This window comes from Numenius arquata, chromosome 8, assembly GCF_964106895.1.
Source record: "Numenius arquata chromosome 8, bNumArq3.hap1.1, whole genome shotgun sequence".
Lineage (NCBI taxonomy): Eukaryota > Metazoa > Chordata > Aves > Charadriiformes > Scolopacidae > Numenius > Numenius arquata.
This window is the reverse complement of record NC_133583.1, coordinates 29,884,157-29,901,342: the sequence shown is the minus strand read 5'-3', so window position 1 is coordinate 29,901,342 and position 17,186 is coordinate 29,884,157. Positions and strand designations below refer to the sequence as shown.

Here is a 17,186-nt window from a genome sequence, read left to right as displayed (position 1 = left end):
CTGGGAGAACCGACAGAGCAGATAACGGAGGGTTTCTGAGCCAGCAGAGCCACTGAGGAGGTTTTCAGCGAGCAGCCCTTGTTTCTCAGGCTCCAGACACCTTACAAGACCATTTCAGCATAAGCTATTGCTGTCCTGTAACAGCTGGGTAGGACTTTTGTTTTAAAGCGTTTCATTAACCTATTATGATCATGTAACCTGATACAAAATCTAACAAGCTGAAATCTCAAGTTTCTTTGGCTCCTTAGTTGGTTTCTTCCAGGTATATTCTTAACTCCTCTGCCAGAGTTAGCACAGCTTTGTAGCTCTTTACAGCTCCATCTGCGTTGTCAGTTCAAGAGACCTGGAAGAAACATGCCTTTGTCGGTTGAGTAGATCTGGAAGATATACATCCTCCAGAGCAGAAAAGGATGGTGTTTTGGTCCAGCTATGTGCCCAAACTCTTCAAACCACATGTTTTTCTTTATCTGTGGGCTGTTCCAAAAGCATATGTGTAGTAACCAACTTAGCCACACATCTTGCAGCAGCAACAGGAGCTGGTCAGATTTATCAGGCGGGTGAGTACTGCCGTTACATGCAACACACAATTATTTTCCCTTAGAGATCTCATTCTACTGGAGGGAAAAATAATTGAGAGAGACTCAAACCACATTTCTCCTCAGCAAATCTCCTCTGTGGTACACTGAATTTATGCTTGTTATTATTTGTGATTTAGATTCATGGTTGGGCAGTCTGCATTCAAATAAGGACACAGCGTGTAACTCAAGTGCAACAACAAATGATGCACCTTGCAGCAGATAATACAGAAGACCTGAAGGTGATGAAGCTCTCTGTGGGATCAATCAACGCTATTGCACTAGCCTTGCAATTTGTTGAGTGCAGAAAATTCCTGCTTTTCTCAGCCCCAGTCTAGCTCTGGACACACATCCCTCCTCCCTTAAAGTCGCATCACAGATATATAAAAACAGGCTGGTCCAAAACGACAGATGTGATGTATGTAGCCACAGCCGCTGGGAACACCACTGATAGCAGTTTGATTCTTGTTCTGTAAAACAGAGCTTCCTTCAAGGCTCAGGTATTAGGCAAAAAATCCTGGCAACAGCCCTAGTTTGCATGAAGTCAGAGCAGAGCTCTGCCAGCAGACAGCTATGAGCTCACTAGTCTGAAATAACAACTCATTGACAAGACTTTTTGTGGAAGCAACAACTAACTTGCTTGTGTGAGAAATAAAGCTGAGGGGGAAGCGTGTGTGTGTGCTAGGAGCGATAAAACACGTATCACAAGTCCACTCCATAAGTTAACAATGATAATTTGCATTTAAATCCTGCTTTAGGTAAAGAATAAATAAATAAAAATCATAAATTAAGAGAAGGCATTTAGCAGCAGTGACATTTTCATATTCCAGTCACACACACTGAACTTATTTCAGATTTGTGTTTTGAAAAATGAGTGTAACCAAAGTCTCTGACAGCCAGAGCTGGAGGAAAAAAATATTTGAAGAGGCAAAAGACCCAAAAGCAATTATTAGCCTCTGTAACCTATTTAGAAGAGTCTGGGTAGGCTCCTCCAGAACCCTGGAGCCAGTCATCTCAGAGACAACTAAATGGAAACTCCATCCAGAACTTCCTACTGAAGAAGCATGTATCATTTGGAGCAAAAAGCAGCAGCATCCAGAAACTGATTTATATGGGTGAGTCAAATCTAATAGTGTAAGACTGGGAAAAATGAGCACAGTGCTGGTCTACTACTCTGTTGTTCCTTGCTTGGTTACAAAAACTGGTTATGCTTGTGCCTCTTCCCAACAGTTACTAGGGCTGTCCATTTCATTTAAGGCCCAAGGAAATTTCAAGCCTTTTACTTTGTGAGGACAACATCAGGCCTAAGCCCATGTCAACCCCTGGCCTCTTCCTCATTTTAACACTCTGGGGTCTGGAACCTTTGCGTTCTCCATGTTTGTCCCTAAACCAAACAGGGTACGTACCCACCAACAGCACAAAAGAGCATGCAGCATTTGGTTCCTATCAGCAACAGGCCTCTTTCCAAACCTCTGGGACCCAAATAATTTGCTGATACCTCAGTTTGCAGCAGCTTGAAGCTCCCAAAACCTAACCCTGACACAACACATATAGTAAAAGAGAACAGAACTAATTAATCTCTTCCAACATCCCACCTTCACCTGAAGGCACTGAAGACAACAGAACCAAGCCAAACTATGGAAGCCATAGAGTTCCAGACATTAACTCTAGCAAAATTATTACCAGAAATCCCATACATACACTATCAGAGAATAAAATACAGTGCACCCAAGTCAACACCAACCTTCTTCCCAACTCTGCCAGCCACACAGAATCACACAGAATGGTAGAGGTTGGAAGCGATCTTCAGAGATCAGCTAGTCCAACCCCCCTGCCAAAGCAGGTTCATCTACAGCAGGTTTGACAGGAACACATCCAGGTAGGTTTGAAGTATCTCCAGAGAAGGAGACTACACAACCTCTCTGGGCAGCCTGTTCCAGTGCTCTGCCACCCTCAAAGTACAGATTTTTTTCTTTTTTTGTTCAGATGGAATTTCCTGTGTTCCAGTTTGTGCCCCTTGTCCTGTCACTGGGCACCACTGAAATGAGTCTGGCCCTGTCCCCTTGACACCCACCCTTCAGATATTGATGAGATCTCCTCTCAGTCTTCTCTTCTGCAGGCTAAACAGATCCAGGTTCTCTCGGTCCTTCCCCATAAGAGAGTTGCTCTAGTCCCTTCATCATTTTTGTAGGCCTCCGCTGGACTCTCCACAGTAGTTCCTTGTCTTTCTTGAACTGTGGAGCCCAGAACTGGACACGGTACTCCAGATGTGGCCTCACCAGGGCAGAGTAGAGGGGCAGGATAACCTCCCTCGACCTGCTGGCCACAGCCTTTTTAAAGCATCCCAGGAGACCACTGGCCACCCTGGCCACAAGGGCACATTGCTGGCCCAGGGTCAACTTGTTGTCCGTCAGTCCCTCTCCACAGAGGTGCTTTTCAGCAGGTCAGGCCCCAACCTGTACCAGTGCATGGGGTTATTCCTCCCTATGTACAGGGCCCTACACTAGCCCTTGTTGAACTTCATTAGGTTCCTCTCCCACTAACTCTTAAGCCCATCCAGGCCTTGCTGTATGGTGGCACAGCCTTCTGGTGTGTCAGCCACTCCTCCCACTTTTGTGTCATCAGCAAACTTGCTGAGGGTACGCTCCATCCCTTCATTCGAGTCATTGATGAATACATTGAACAAGACTGGACCCAGTACTGACCCCTGGAGAACACCACTAGTTACAGACCTCCAACTAGACTCTGTGCTGCTGATCCCTAACCCCTCTGAGCTCTGTCTTTCAGCCAGTTCTCAGTCCACCTCACTGTCCCCTCATGTAACCCATACTTCCTAAGCTTACCTATGAGGATGTTATGGGAGACAGCGTCAAAAGTCTTGCTGAAGTCAAGGTAGGCAACATCCACTGCTCTCCCCTCATCTACCCAGCCAGTCACGCCATCACAGAAGGCTATTAGATTGATCAAACATGATTTTCCCTTGGTGAATCCATGCTGACCATTCCCAATAACCTTCTTTTCTCCTACATGCTTAGAGATGATATCCAGAATGAGCTGTTCCATCACCTTTCCACGGATAGACATGAGGCTGACTGGCCTATAGTTTCCTGGGTCCGCCTTTTTTGAAGACTGGAGTGGCAGTGGCTTTCCTCCAGTTCTCAGGCACCTCTCCTGTTCTCCATGACCTTTCAAAGATGAATAGTGGCTTGGCAGTAACATCTGCCAGCACCTTCAGCAGTCATGGATGCATCTCATCAGGGCCCATGGATTTGTGGGTGTCAGGTTTGCCTAAATGATCTCTAACCCTATTGTCCTCAACCAAGAGAAAAATCTTCTTTTCTCCAGACTCTCTCTTACCTCCATGGTCTGGAATTCATGAGGGCTGGCCTTAGCAGTAAAGACTGAAGCAAAGAAGGCATTCAGTAGCTCCAACCTTCTCTGCATCCTCCATCACCAGGGCACCCACCTCATTCAGCAGCAGGCCCACGTTTCCCCGAGTCTTCATTTTGCTACTGATGTACTTTAAGAAGCCTTTCTTACTGTCCTTGACACCCCTTCCCAGATTTAATCCCAAGTGAGCCTTAGTCTTCCTCTTTGCATCCCTGCGTACTCTGGCAACATTCCTATATTCCTCTCAAGTGGCCAGTCTCTTTTTCCACATTCTGTAAATTTCCTTCTTCCATTTGAGTTTTTCCACAAGCTCCTTGCTCATCCATGCATGTCTCCAGCTCTCTTGGACCCCCCTACCTTCTAGAGCCTTAGTCCATGGGATTCCTCCAACTAGGTCTTTGAAGAGGCCAAAGTTAGCTCTCCTGAAGCTGTAATTCTACTTTTTGCCCTGCTTCTTCCATGCAGGATCTTGAACTCCACCATCTCGTGGTCACTGCAGCCAAGGCTACCCCCAACCTTCACATTCCCAACTAGTCCAAAACCCCCCAGTGAAATCAATTTGAAACAGAAGATCACAATATACATGCTCCACCAATATAAGACCCTTTTCTGCATCTGTAGGATCTGCACAGGTCAGAAGCAACTGCAGTTCTCAATATCTTCTACTCCCAATATGTAACTTCAATGCAAACCCTCACCAAGTAAGGGATCATTCCCACAATAAAAGAGATTATCAGACATTGGCCCCTACTGACGCTACTCCTCCTGACTTAAGCCTGTACAACTCATCAGTAAAAGAGGTCCTTGAATACTTAGATTTCAAACCCTGAAAGCTAACCTCCAAGTTATTCCAGCTGCAGTACACAGAGGTCCCTCGTACACATCAGAACAGAATACACTGCTACCCACTGACAGCAACCCTCTTCCCATCTTTTATTGCTGAGTTTTGTAGGACCTGCAATTGTCTCAAACACTAGCCTCAATTTTAACTGGTAGATGCAGTCAAAAAAGAACACATGGCGTTGACTAATGCGGAACTGAGTAGAAAGGCTTCTGCTCATTGAATTCAGCACCAAGATTGGACTCTTAAACTAGGACTTGTTTGGCATTTGTGATAAAGGTATTCTAGACACAGAAACCCTCCCCAAACGGTAAAAGGCAGGCACAAGGCCTTGGTCTCCCCCAGACAAACCTCTTAACTCTGCAGAAGCAGCAGAATCCAGCAGTGACCTGAGTGCCCGAACTGTTACGTTTCCTAGCCATAATTGGAAACAACAGAAACTGTACCATGTAAGAGACTATAAGATGTTGCCCTCTTGCTGACCACAGACTCCTTTCCAAGCCTGCAGGCCTTATTGAATTCAACAGCCTTGAAACTCTACATTCTCCAATCACACATTTAATCCCCTGACCTACTCATAATCCTACTTGCACACAGTAGAGCAATCTCTGAAGTAAAACAGAGCACCATCCCCAAATGGCATCAGCCTCCTCCCTAAACCCGTGGGCCCTGCACAATTCGGCAATAAACACTGCTCGTGAAGCACTGGATTTCCAAACCCTTGTACCATCTCCAGTGCCAGACACAGGAGCACTTCTCATAGTAACCGAGAGCACAAGCTCTCCGCTCCCCACCCATCATCAAGAGATATTTCTACAGAAAATCTGAACCTCACCACCTCTGTTTTTGGTGTCTTTTCAAGTCTTCTTTTCCTAAATCCTAGACACCAACTCTAATTTCAGTTATTCCCATAAGAGCAAACAGAATACATTGATCCAAAGCAACATTTTCCCCAAACATTAACCTTACCATAACTGATGTCAGGGTCTAATTCAGTAAAGGCAAACAGACTTCCAAATCCTTTATTGCAAAACCTTAAATCCACTCCACCCCTAGGGACTAACCTTAATCATAGCCAGGGAATAAACCTGTACAGAAAAAATGAACATAAGCCACTGGCCCTTATGGACACCAACACATTTCTTAATTCTCACAGCTGGGACTGAACACAACAATGCCAACACTTTGCACTTTTTTTCCCCTTCTCCTTAGTCCCTAATTCTGACCATAACCATGCCCAGGGAGCCAAAACCACATTAAGAGTGTTGTGTTATGAGCAACAGCCTCTCTCATATCCTGAAGCCACCTAGAACTGCCTCATCAAACTTTTTTCTCCCAAATACATACTGCAATCTCCACACTGATCTCTTCTGATCACATTGGTTGATCTAGACTAGTGTAACAAGCATGGCCCTTCAAGTCATCTTTCCCCAGACCGTAACTTTAATGAGGGGACAAACCCAAGCCTAAAAGAGACTATGCAACACTGACTCTTTCCTGATCTTGCAGGACCTACAGAAACTGAAAACAAAGTAGGTTACTTAAAACCCCAAACTTTATCCTTTACCAGTAACTGTAACCTTGATTCTAGCCAAGGTCACAGAATCACATAGGTTGAAAGGATGTATGCAAGTGTGAGAGGAGAATATAAACAAATAAAAACACCTCTCCTCTCATAGGAAGGACTGAGGAAAACATCACTTGGGCCCCTGAGTGCAGTACTTCTGTTACATTCAGGACTCGGGGTCATCTTCGCAGTGTCACTGGTGACCACATGCCCAGAAAGCTGGACAAGCTTCAGCAATCTCCCTGCAACACCCCAGGGCATCAAGCCAGGCTGGCAGATCAGTGCCCCCATCCTCCACAGGAGATGGCTTCTGATAACTCTCACCCTCTTTTTCCTTCACTCAGACACTTGGTTGAGCTTCAGCAGTCTCTGATGGGACAGCTTCCTCCTCACCTGTCCTCCAAGTCCTATACCCAGTCTATAACTGCAGAGCCACAGATGAGGCGCCTTTGTTGCATTTCCAGAATGCCAAGTTTCCCACCTCCCCCTTCTCATGAGTCTTCATCCACCACTCCTTCAAGGGAGTCTTTAGCAATACTAAACAAAATCTTGGTGAATCCAGTAATAAATCAGGCACTTCAACCCCCCTTTCCCAATCCTTACCAGTAATTCTAGCCAATTCTAGAGAAGAATTAAGGAGAAATAAAATGCAGGCCATCAGTTCCTGAAGACACCAAAACTCTCTTTAACCTGAGTTTGCAGAAGTGAGAAATAGCATGGCTTCTCTTGTTTTCCAAAATAAAAACATAAGCCTTTCCACTAGTCATACAGTTCCCACCCTGACTTTTCATCTTTCAATATGCCTTATTTGTTAGGATTCTTTATATGCTAATATAATGATATGTACATGTAGCTGCTGCACTTCTCACTTGCTTTAAATCTTTTTTTGTCACTGCCTTTATGAGTTACGGTGTCAACTACAAATTCTGGTTAGACTATGAGAACAGACGCTACTTAAGAATTTTCAAGAGCAAAAACACTCCCCTTAATAAACCTTGAGGGGAGTTAATAATGTTAATATGCACCCCAGCATTGAAACTCCACTGAGTAGCTAATCTGCAGCTAAATCTCAGGATACTGGGATTTCACACCTAAGACAGCAGGGACATCACAAAATCAGTGCACCAGCCTGCCCTCCATCGCTCCTCTCCACGGGCTGTGTCACTGTTGCAGGACTTATTTATCTTCTCACACAGAGCTGCAGCTGGGAGACATAACTACCCCAAAAAGTCACTTCCCTCCTGGCAGGCAGCAAGATAAAGTGGCCAAGGACCACACTCCAGCACACATCAGGGAAAACAGCTAAGTAGCTGCCACAGGCTGAGGCAGTGCAGCCAAGGTCAATGCTATGCACCTGTTCTCCACTCTGCAGCAAACATTAAAACACAGTGGCTCCTCTCCAAGGAGTTTTTCATTTCACTTAAACACACTGGTGGTGGTGTTTGTTTTTTTTTTTGATGCAGATGATATCCCTGCATCCTCCCATAAACTAGTAAGTGCTGATGATTAAAGGAGAGAGAAGAGTCTTGCTGCAAAACTTTATAGGCCATATTCTTCTTTGCCTCCTAGACGTAAGCCATAGGAACAGAAGAAGTTCCCCATAGCTTTTCCTGGTTATCTAAAGCTCATGCTTCCTAATTAACCTCTTTCTAGGACTTGCCACAAGATGGCTTTTGGCTGTCTAATGACACAGTGTGTACATTAGTCTCTCAGGGGGAACTGGCTTAAGTTCATTTGGCTGAAGTCTGGTGCGGAGTAATTCATGGATTCAAACCAATGAACAGGGGGAAAAAAAAAAAAAAATCAAAGTATTTGCATTTGGCAGTTTAACATTAACTTCCACGTTACAATTAGCAGTTCAAAGTATGAATGCTGGAAAACAACCTTTTCCTCTAATTTTCTTAAGTACCTTGAAAGGACAAGAATGATTGAAGACACTAAGGAAGTAACTCAAACTACAGCCTTAAATTCCTTTTTTACCCCCAAAGGTACAATGCAGTTTTAAGAGCAGCTGTTGAGCAAGTAGCAAAAAACAAGATTCTGATCTGCTAACTGAAGAGATAACCACCTGCTATCAGTTTCAGGATATAAACTAACACTGCACAGTTAATGCAACCTAGTTTTTGCCATGAGGCAGAATTCAAACCAGACCACAGCCACACGTAATTTTTTCCTCTGCAGAGGGATCAAAGAGTAAAGATAAGCAAACAATCCTTTTAGAATGAAGGGAAGCCTGCACCCTGTCTGAAAAAAAAAAAACAAAAACAAAAACAAAAGCAGCATAAATAAAAATCATATTTTTCCTCCTTAGAGGAAAAAATATTAAAGAAAACCAATCCCTATTGGAAGTGAAGCCTTCCAAAACAGATGTGAAAGACCTTATATGAGCCCTACTGTGGCACTGTAGTTTACATGGGCTTCCACCATCTTCTGCTTCGGCATGAATTCACATCCTCACGAACCCAAGGGCTCGGTGCGGACAGCCTCAGATTTAATGCATTTTCTGGTCCAGATCCGCTTACGTTTAGAAGAGGTGCATTATTCCTACAGAACAAGGCATACAGAATATTCCATACAGACAGAATGAAGGGGAAACAGTTCATTTCCACGTATCACGACCTCACGGGCATCAGGGAAAACATCGAGGCTCACATTTTCACCAGTGTGAAAACACCATTTTCAGTGTTTTAAGAGTCCCTGGAAAAGGAGCAAGAACAGACTTTGGCAAAAATGTATTCCCATTCCAAAACAAAATTATAATTCTTCATGTTGTTTTACCTAATGGTATAGTTATACATTAGTAAGTGGGGAAGAAATACTGACTTATGTAAATAATTGGTCAGAATGAAAGCAGATGATATACCTGCCTTCACTCCCAAATAAGGAGGTCTCATTTCCCAGCATGTCTTACAGCTATCTTAAGTAAGTGATCACATCTCTTAAAGAAACATAAGGAATACCACATGAACATAATTCCAGTCCTCTGCAATGAAACTCCTTATTCAGTCTGTGGTACAAAATTAAGTCATTTAACTTTTCAGGAAGAAAACTGGAGTCATTCTACGGTAACAAAAGTTGTCTGGCCCAAGGACACATATGTATGCACACACACACATAACTAAAACCAAGCATTTAGATGTTCAAAAACTGGATTCGGGCACAAAATGAAGCAAATTGTGCAGTTCCATTAAAAAACCACAGTCCTTTTTTCTTTACTGATGAGCCTGCTAGAAGTGCCACGTGCCTGTCTGAAGGAGCTAGACACTTTGGTAGAAGATGGCCAAAACTCCACCATGTAGAGAACACTAACAATTTTTTTATTCCTATCTTTCTTTAGCCTGAAATTTTGATGCATGTGGGCCCCATTTAGCTGTAATCCTCCCCTGGCGATGAGCATCATCAACATACACTAAGCTTCACTAAAATAAAGGAAATGAGATGCACATAAATATATTGAAATAATATTAAGTCTGAGACATCCTCCCACAGGAAGGAAATTCCAGGTTCTGCACCCTGCATCATCTCAGTCCTCTCTGTACCCTGTAGCCCACATGGCCTTTCAGGGAGTCCCCGGGGACCAAAGAATGACCATGAGAGCTGGTGATGGGCAGCTCCCAATGGTCTGCACACCATGTGTATCACCGATCTATTCTTAGAGAATCTTGTCCCAGTATGTTAATACTTTCATTCCCAGAGGACTCAGATAAATAATTGCAGGTGTTGTGATACTTTACATAAAAGATCAAAAATGCCCTTCAATCTATGGTTCAGCATACATCCTGAGAGGTAACAAGGCTAGCTGTCCTGCTATCGCCCTCTCTGGTCCCTCAAGCGAAAAATCCTTGTTTTCCTCCCCCAAGTCAGGCCCATGCCATATCTCCCAGGAACCAACCATGCTCCAGTTGTGCTCAGACACCTGGCATCTCTTCTTCAGGAGGCTGACTAGCAGTGATCAGGGAGCTTTCTGAAAAGAAGGCATGCTTAATATGGCAGAAAGAACATGAAAAATAGAAAGGGAAAAAAAAAAGCATGCAATTGGAACAGCAGTCTTCATCCCAAAAGTGCAACCTTGCTAGATTCACCCTCAGCTGATACGAATTTTCAAGCCGCTCCCTGCCAGTGACTATCTCACTGGAACAGGTTGCATAGAGATTGTGAAGTCTCCATTCCTGGAGACAGTCAAAATTCAACCTGAAATGGTACCGTGCAGCCTGCTCCAGCTGAGCCTCCTTTGAGCAGGGGTTGGGCGCTAGACAATATTCAGAGGTGCCTTCCAGCTTTAACTGTTCTAGAATATCCATGCATTAGCCTTGGGACACTCTGGTTGGAGGACGACTGCAGAAGGGAAAATGTTTTTGTTCTTGTAATAAGAGAATGGCATCAGGAACTGGACATGCTTCACCTGGATCAGACCTAACTGGTCCCTGCTTCCAGATTCACCAGAAGTTAAGAAGCTGAAATAGCTTGTATGCTAGGAATGTACAAGTTAAATTCCCTTTAAGGGACAAATTAACTCCAGCACTTTACAGCCAACATTGGTTGCAGCTGGTCCTTTGACACACTCCCACAGCCGCCTCCCACTTCCCCCGCACTTGAACAGGCTTCAGAAGACATGACAGTACACAACCTTGACAGTCTGCAACCTTGACTGGATGAGGAATCTCAACCCCAGGCAACAGATAAGGCAGGGATGAAGTGGGATCCTGCCCTGGGCAGGAATGAACCCCTTGAGGTCTTTTCACTCCTACTTTGTACATATTAAAAAAAAAAAAAAAAGTCTTGAAAACTAGTTCTCCCTGACCTTTGAAAGCCTCCAAAGGCTTATAATAGACAACAACCTCTGATATCAAACTGTCCCACTGTCTCCCTGTGGCAACATATTTTATTGGCATCTAGCCTCTAAATACAACGCCTGCATTACAAGGCACCAGGTAGACAATTAAACCAGTAACAGACAAATGGGTAACAGGGTAGACCTGTCTCAAAATGTGGTTGCAAAAAGACAGCAACCAAAATAAATGGCTGCACGTTCAGCCACATAGCATGTAGGATTCAGAAAATTAAAAAAAAATCAAGCACACACAATGTATTATATTCCCTAGTCTTACAGAATTCCCTATATATTTTAAGATGTCATTTTTACAGTATAATCCCCTCACCTCTGGAGACCTCCTAACTCATTTTATGAGAGAACCCAATATCCACATCCATGTCTAGTAGGCCCTAATATGAAGTGTGGAGCAAGATGCCCTTTAACAACATCAAAAAGGCATCAGAATCTGGCAATCTGTGAACAAACAGGAAAAATAATGAAACTGCTGCTACCCAGCAAACATTTGCCATCACACAGCTGATGCTCAACATTTCTCTGCAGAACTGCAAAGTTTTTAGCTGAAGAGCTAAAAGTTTAAGTTTTGCCATGCGGAACTCATTGAGGCACAGCAGTAATTTTCAGCTTCCACTCAAATGTTTCTACCGAACAATTTCATGATGTCATTTGCTTAAGTTTGCCAAGACTTAGATGAGGGAGACAGACCCAAAGGACAGAAAAAAGTTATTGTGGATATTTGGATGGGTTCATTTCTTTTGCCTTCCCTAGTTTTCCACTTCTTACGTAAATTTAGCACACTTTAGTGTAAAAGTGACCTCAGTAAGAATGAAGAATCAAGAAATCTTAGTTATGAATACTACCTCTAGTCTTAATAAATTCAAGAATCTTGTGTAAGTTACTTAACCTTCCTTCCTCAATTTCCCTGCCTAGAAAACAGAAGTATTTTACTCAGATTCTTTCTTTTGATGTAGTCATCTGAATCCAGGTTCTTTGGAAGAAAGACTCATGCAACATCTTGCACAACAGGATCATCACCTTAATTGTAACTCCAAGGCTGTGCAAGTCCCATCTCACTCTCAGCCCCACTTAGTCTATGACTATGTTACTAAAGCTATATTATAACTAAATTTAAAACACCTACAGATATGAATGGGAAATTAAATCCCATGAGTTTAAACAACAAGCCAAGTGAAAAGTCAGTTTAATTTCCAAAACTTAGATTTGAATATCATCATGTGGAAGTCACAGCACAGGTGAGCAAATTTTAAAAAGATGCAAAACACCTGTGGACAGAGGCAACAGAGGCAGAGCCAGCAGAGTGGAACTTCAGCATTCCTAAGTAATTAATACTGATCATGAAGATTAAAGTGACCTTGTTGCACAAATGGAAACAAGGACAGAAAACACAGCGCATTTGAAAGCAAACACTTCCAGTGAGTAATAACACCCATTAAAGTTTCAAATGATCCCTGCATCTTACTGGAAGTTGTCCTCTAGGTAGAAATTTTCACACTTAAAAGTAAACTGTTGAAGAATAAGAAAATGCTCAGATAAAGTATCAGCAGCTAGTTGAAGACTAACAACATATAATTATGAAAGTTATAATTATTATACTGATCTCACCAGCTTCTATTTTCAGCTATAACTAGTTCTTTTAAGTTTAAGACATTCACTCACTGGAGCTAGTGTTACAGCATATCCGTTGATCTCTCATCTGGGATTTATTCCAGCTTTCCATCAACTTCACCTATGGTTCCTGTTATCATTTCTGGAATATAAGCATACTGTAATCTGCAAAGCAGGCACAGATTTTTAAGCACAAAAGAACCTAATTATTGCTTCCAAGCACCAACTCAATGATGCAGGCACTTAATCCCCAGGTTAGTAAAAGATTAGAGAGCAGATAGCCCACAACTGTGAACTAGCAGGTATTTAAAGATGAAATTACAGACAACTTTCTTTGCTATACTGTCACTTAATCTGAGGCTAAGGAAAGCGTAAGACAACGTGATAAACTGCTGAATACACACGCTTTTACTTCGCCCACTACAGCCAAGATAAACCTGTCCAACAAACAAACAGTCCTTACCTATAATTGAATGGATCTCCAACAGAGACAGCATCACTAATGTTCAAAACAAGAAAAACAACCCCAAACCACCCAAAAGAGTGTTGGGGCATGCTGATTATGTAACTTCTGGGTCACTTTCATCCAAGGTAAAGAACATTTTTCCCCTCCCTTTGCAGATCTCTAACACACATGCAAACAATGCAGTAAGTTTTCCTAACATGCCCATTTCCTAACGCAGCTAGGCTGGGTTCACAGCATAGTGTCACTGACACAGCCCTGAGAAAAGCTCAGTAAACATGCCAAGCACAGCCACACAAGGAGAGTATTAGAGGAACACTCCCTAGCTCCAAAAAATAGATTGACTTGGGTCCAATAGCTTTGTTTTCTTAAAGCACTCCGCTGTTGCTGGGCTCTAGCCTGTTTCTCACAAGGTTACATATTTTCGAGCCAAAGGCTGTCTATGCTTTCTACAGGCACCTGAGGGGAGAGCTGAGACTGCTTCCTCCTTCACAAGAAGGGACAATTGTCATCTCTAGCATTACTCTTCCACAGCTACACAAGCACTAGCTTGAAGAGCAAAGAGGGAAGCTGGGTTCTGCTGCTAAGGTAGGGAGTCTTTGGTGTTCCCACCTACCCCAGCAAGCTAAGCAGGGCCAGCACAAAGACGTGAGCACTGTTTCACAGAAATTCCCACTGTTAAGTCATTAGTACAACCCTGGGATGATCCGACCCATGCCCAAGACTCTCCAAGACAAGGATGGCTGGGGTTAACAGAGGCCAGGGACCAGCCCCAGGAGGCTGTTTGGATGCAGCTTCCTGGTTCTTGGAGGTGGAAGAAAGAAAGGAAGGAAGCATTTAACTGAAAGGACATGGGTCACAATATAACAGTTGGCCTCAGACCAAATGGCCTGCTCAAGTTATTAGTAGCCAGCAAGTCCTTCCGAGGTTGCTCACAGCCACAGCAACTGAAGTCCGAATTAAGACCAAAGGGAAGAAGGGAGTACGAGATTGTCCAGGGGACATCTTTTGCTCAGTATCAGGCTAACAAAGGTGGAGACTGATGTAGGCTATGAAAAGAAAATTCAGTGTCTGGTTCCAACTCATTTATTGTCTCTTAACCCATCTTTACTGTCACTCATAAAACTTCCACCCTAGAAATCTGAGGAATCCACTTAAGCCCTCGAACAACACAGACAGCATATGAAAGTTTCAGAGATGATATATGTTTTTAATTTTCATTCTCAAGATCTATATTTGGGCATTTTAAAATGCTGTCTTACTCAAAATTTTGAAGTAGTTTGAAGTGGAATATAAGTGTCAATGAAGGAATGCAACTCTTTGACAACCACTTCACCACCCATCACACCAAGCTATTCCAGTAATCCAACAGCACAAGGACACAGGTCAATCCTGGAATTTAGCTGTTGAAAGGACTCTGTCAGGCACAAAATCTGAAATGAGAGACACTTCCAGAAATGGTATTGTTACATTTGTTCTCAAGAGACTTGATAGATACCGTCAGTGAGTTTCCTCTTGGCACATACTTTGTGGCCTGAACAACCCCAACTCTGAAGCTCAAGTCTTCTTGGGGAGCTGAAGCAAACAGGACTAAACCTCTCCAAGGAATTACTGCCGCCCTACAGTACTGCTCTCCGTCAACTCGGAGCATCTATGGAACTCCTTTTCCAGTTGCCACGACATTTTAACCATTCTCATTTTACAAAACTTGACATTTTCAACAGCAGATTTCCCAGTTAACCCATGCCTTGTGTCTTTGCACAATCCTCTTAAAGATGGAGTGATATTCTTGCAAGAATCTTAGCATATTTTATCTTACACTGTTTTTTCATGAACAATCCCCACAAATACTTTCACACAATACTGCAGAGACCTTAAGTAAAGCAAGGATAATGCAAGAAATATACTAAAAAAGTTGTAGAGCAACCAATGCTCTGCAGGACTTCACAAAAAAAACCCAAACCTATTTTGCATTTCTACAGTGAGAGGCATTTCAGGATCCACTCTGCTTTAGTGATCAGGTCTGCACTTACAACTCCCACTACGTTTTATTAACGCCAACCTTATCACAGTCCATATGTAGGGTCTGACGATATATATCTACTTTTATGCACATCTGCTAAGGTGAAATCCAAACCAGCAAGATTCTTACTGATACAAATGAAAGCAGAGTCACAGGCTTACACACAGATGAGTCTGACATTCACCTACTGCCATACACTCACTTGTAATTCCACAGCCACATTACCGTGGCGTGCCACAGTTGGGCTGATATCACGATCTGCTTTGTGCACTCTAAACTGAAAAAGAAAAAAAACCGAAACCACGCACTGATTATACCAGCCACCGATTTTCTGCAAAGACCTGTAAAGCGCTTGAAGACAAATAATAATGATGTTCCCGAATCACACAGAGAAACATCTAACACTGCTTAATAGCACTTTAGTATCAATCGTGTGACATCCTCCCCACATCCCTTTGTATAAAGTAAAACTTTATCAACTTTTGAAGTTAAACGGACTTTCCCGCTGATTTAGTGAACTTTGGATCAGGCCCTATACCACCACTTCTTATTTTACACAGTTACCACACTTGAAAAGAAAAATTTGGTTTGCATCCCTCCAAACAATTCCTGTTCCTCCTAACATTTGTGTCAGGTTGAGAGAGAAAGATATTTTTTTTCCCACCCTTATAAATAAAGGCAGATTGACCAGTACCCAAATTGGTCTTAATTCCTCCATCTGGACACGTATTTGATTGCCACAGCTGCCCCCATGCTGTGATTTCTGAATACATCTTTGAATCCATCTTCCAGACTACAGCCTCGCAACAATGCTCCTTTTCAATGCCCATCAGCACCTACCCAGCACGCCAGCTCTCCAGCTCCGGCAAACCCCGACCGTCTCCCCACAAAGCCCGGTATTTACTACCGGCCTCCCACCCGAGCTCGCCGTACCGAGCCGCGAGTTCTTCGTGTCTGTGGATTTGGATAAATGCTAAGGCGGTGAATGTTCCCAAGGCTTCGGGCCAGCTTCACTCAAAAAAAAAAAAAAAAAAAAAGCCATCTCCCGACCACACCGCCTGCCGCTACAGCGAAACCCCCGCGGTGCCGCGGGACCCTTTTCCCCGAACACGGGGGTCGTGGAGCCGCCCTCGGGGACACACACACACACAACCCCCCCGTGCCCCTGGCCCCGCGGCCGGCTGGGGGAGCTCTTTCCCAGCGTGCCAAACACGGGCTCTTCGGCTCCAGCGGGTGGGAGCTGCGCCCCCGGGTTGCCGCCGCCTTCCCTCCGTGCCTCTCCCCGGCTCAGCGGGGCAGAGGTGCCCGAGCCCCGGCTACCTGCGCCCCGCAGGGAGGCAGGACGGACCTCCGCTCCCGCCAAAGAGCGAAAAGGGGCGGCGGGAGGCGCGGAGACAGCCCCTTTCCCCAGCACGGCCACGCTGTCAGCTCCCCCCAAGACCCCCTCTCCCCACCGGGAGCTCCCCCCCGCCAGACACGACTAGGGTGGAAGCCAAGGGCTGCGGCAGCCGGGGCTCTATGCTGGCAGCCTGGGGGCGCAGGGGGCCCCGCCGGCCAGCCCACAACCCCCGCCCCAGGGTCCCCCCGCGACTTACCAAAGGGCGATCCTGCTCTTGGGGTACTGCAGCCTCTCAATGCAGCCGAGGAAGTGGGGCAGCGTGTGCGCCGCGTTGCGGGCGATGATGGCCAGGAGCACGGTGGGCTTCTGCAGAGCCGACTCGGGCAGGAGCTGGGGTTCGGGGCTCGGCGGCGGTGGTGGTGGCGGCGGCGGCTCCGGGGGCAGGCTCGCCCCGCAGCCGCCCAGCAGGAGGAAGAGAAGGAGGAGGAGAAGAAAGGGATGGGGGGCGCGGGGCCCGAAGCTCGCAGCCAT

General features: G+C 44.6%; 1 protein-coding gene across 1 annotated transcript in view; it reads right to left on the bottom strand.

The window, feature by feature from the left end:
- Positions 1 to 17,186, bottom strand: part of COLGALT2 (collagen beta(1-O)galactosyltransferase 2) — a 58,890-nt gene extending 41,704 nt beyond the window's left edge. The window contains exon 1 of the mRNA XM_074151801.1: positions 16,912 to 17,186. Coding sequence (XP_074007902.1) covers positions 16,912 to 17,186 — 275 coding nt within the window. The remainder of the gene's footprint in view (positions 1 to 16,911) is intronic.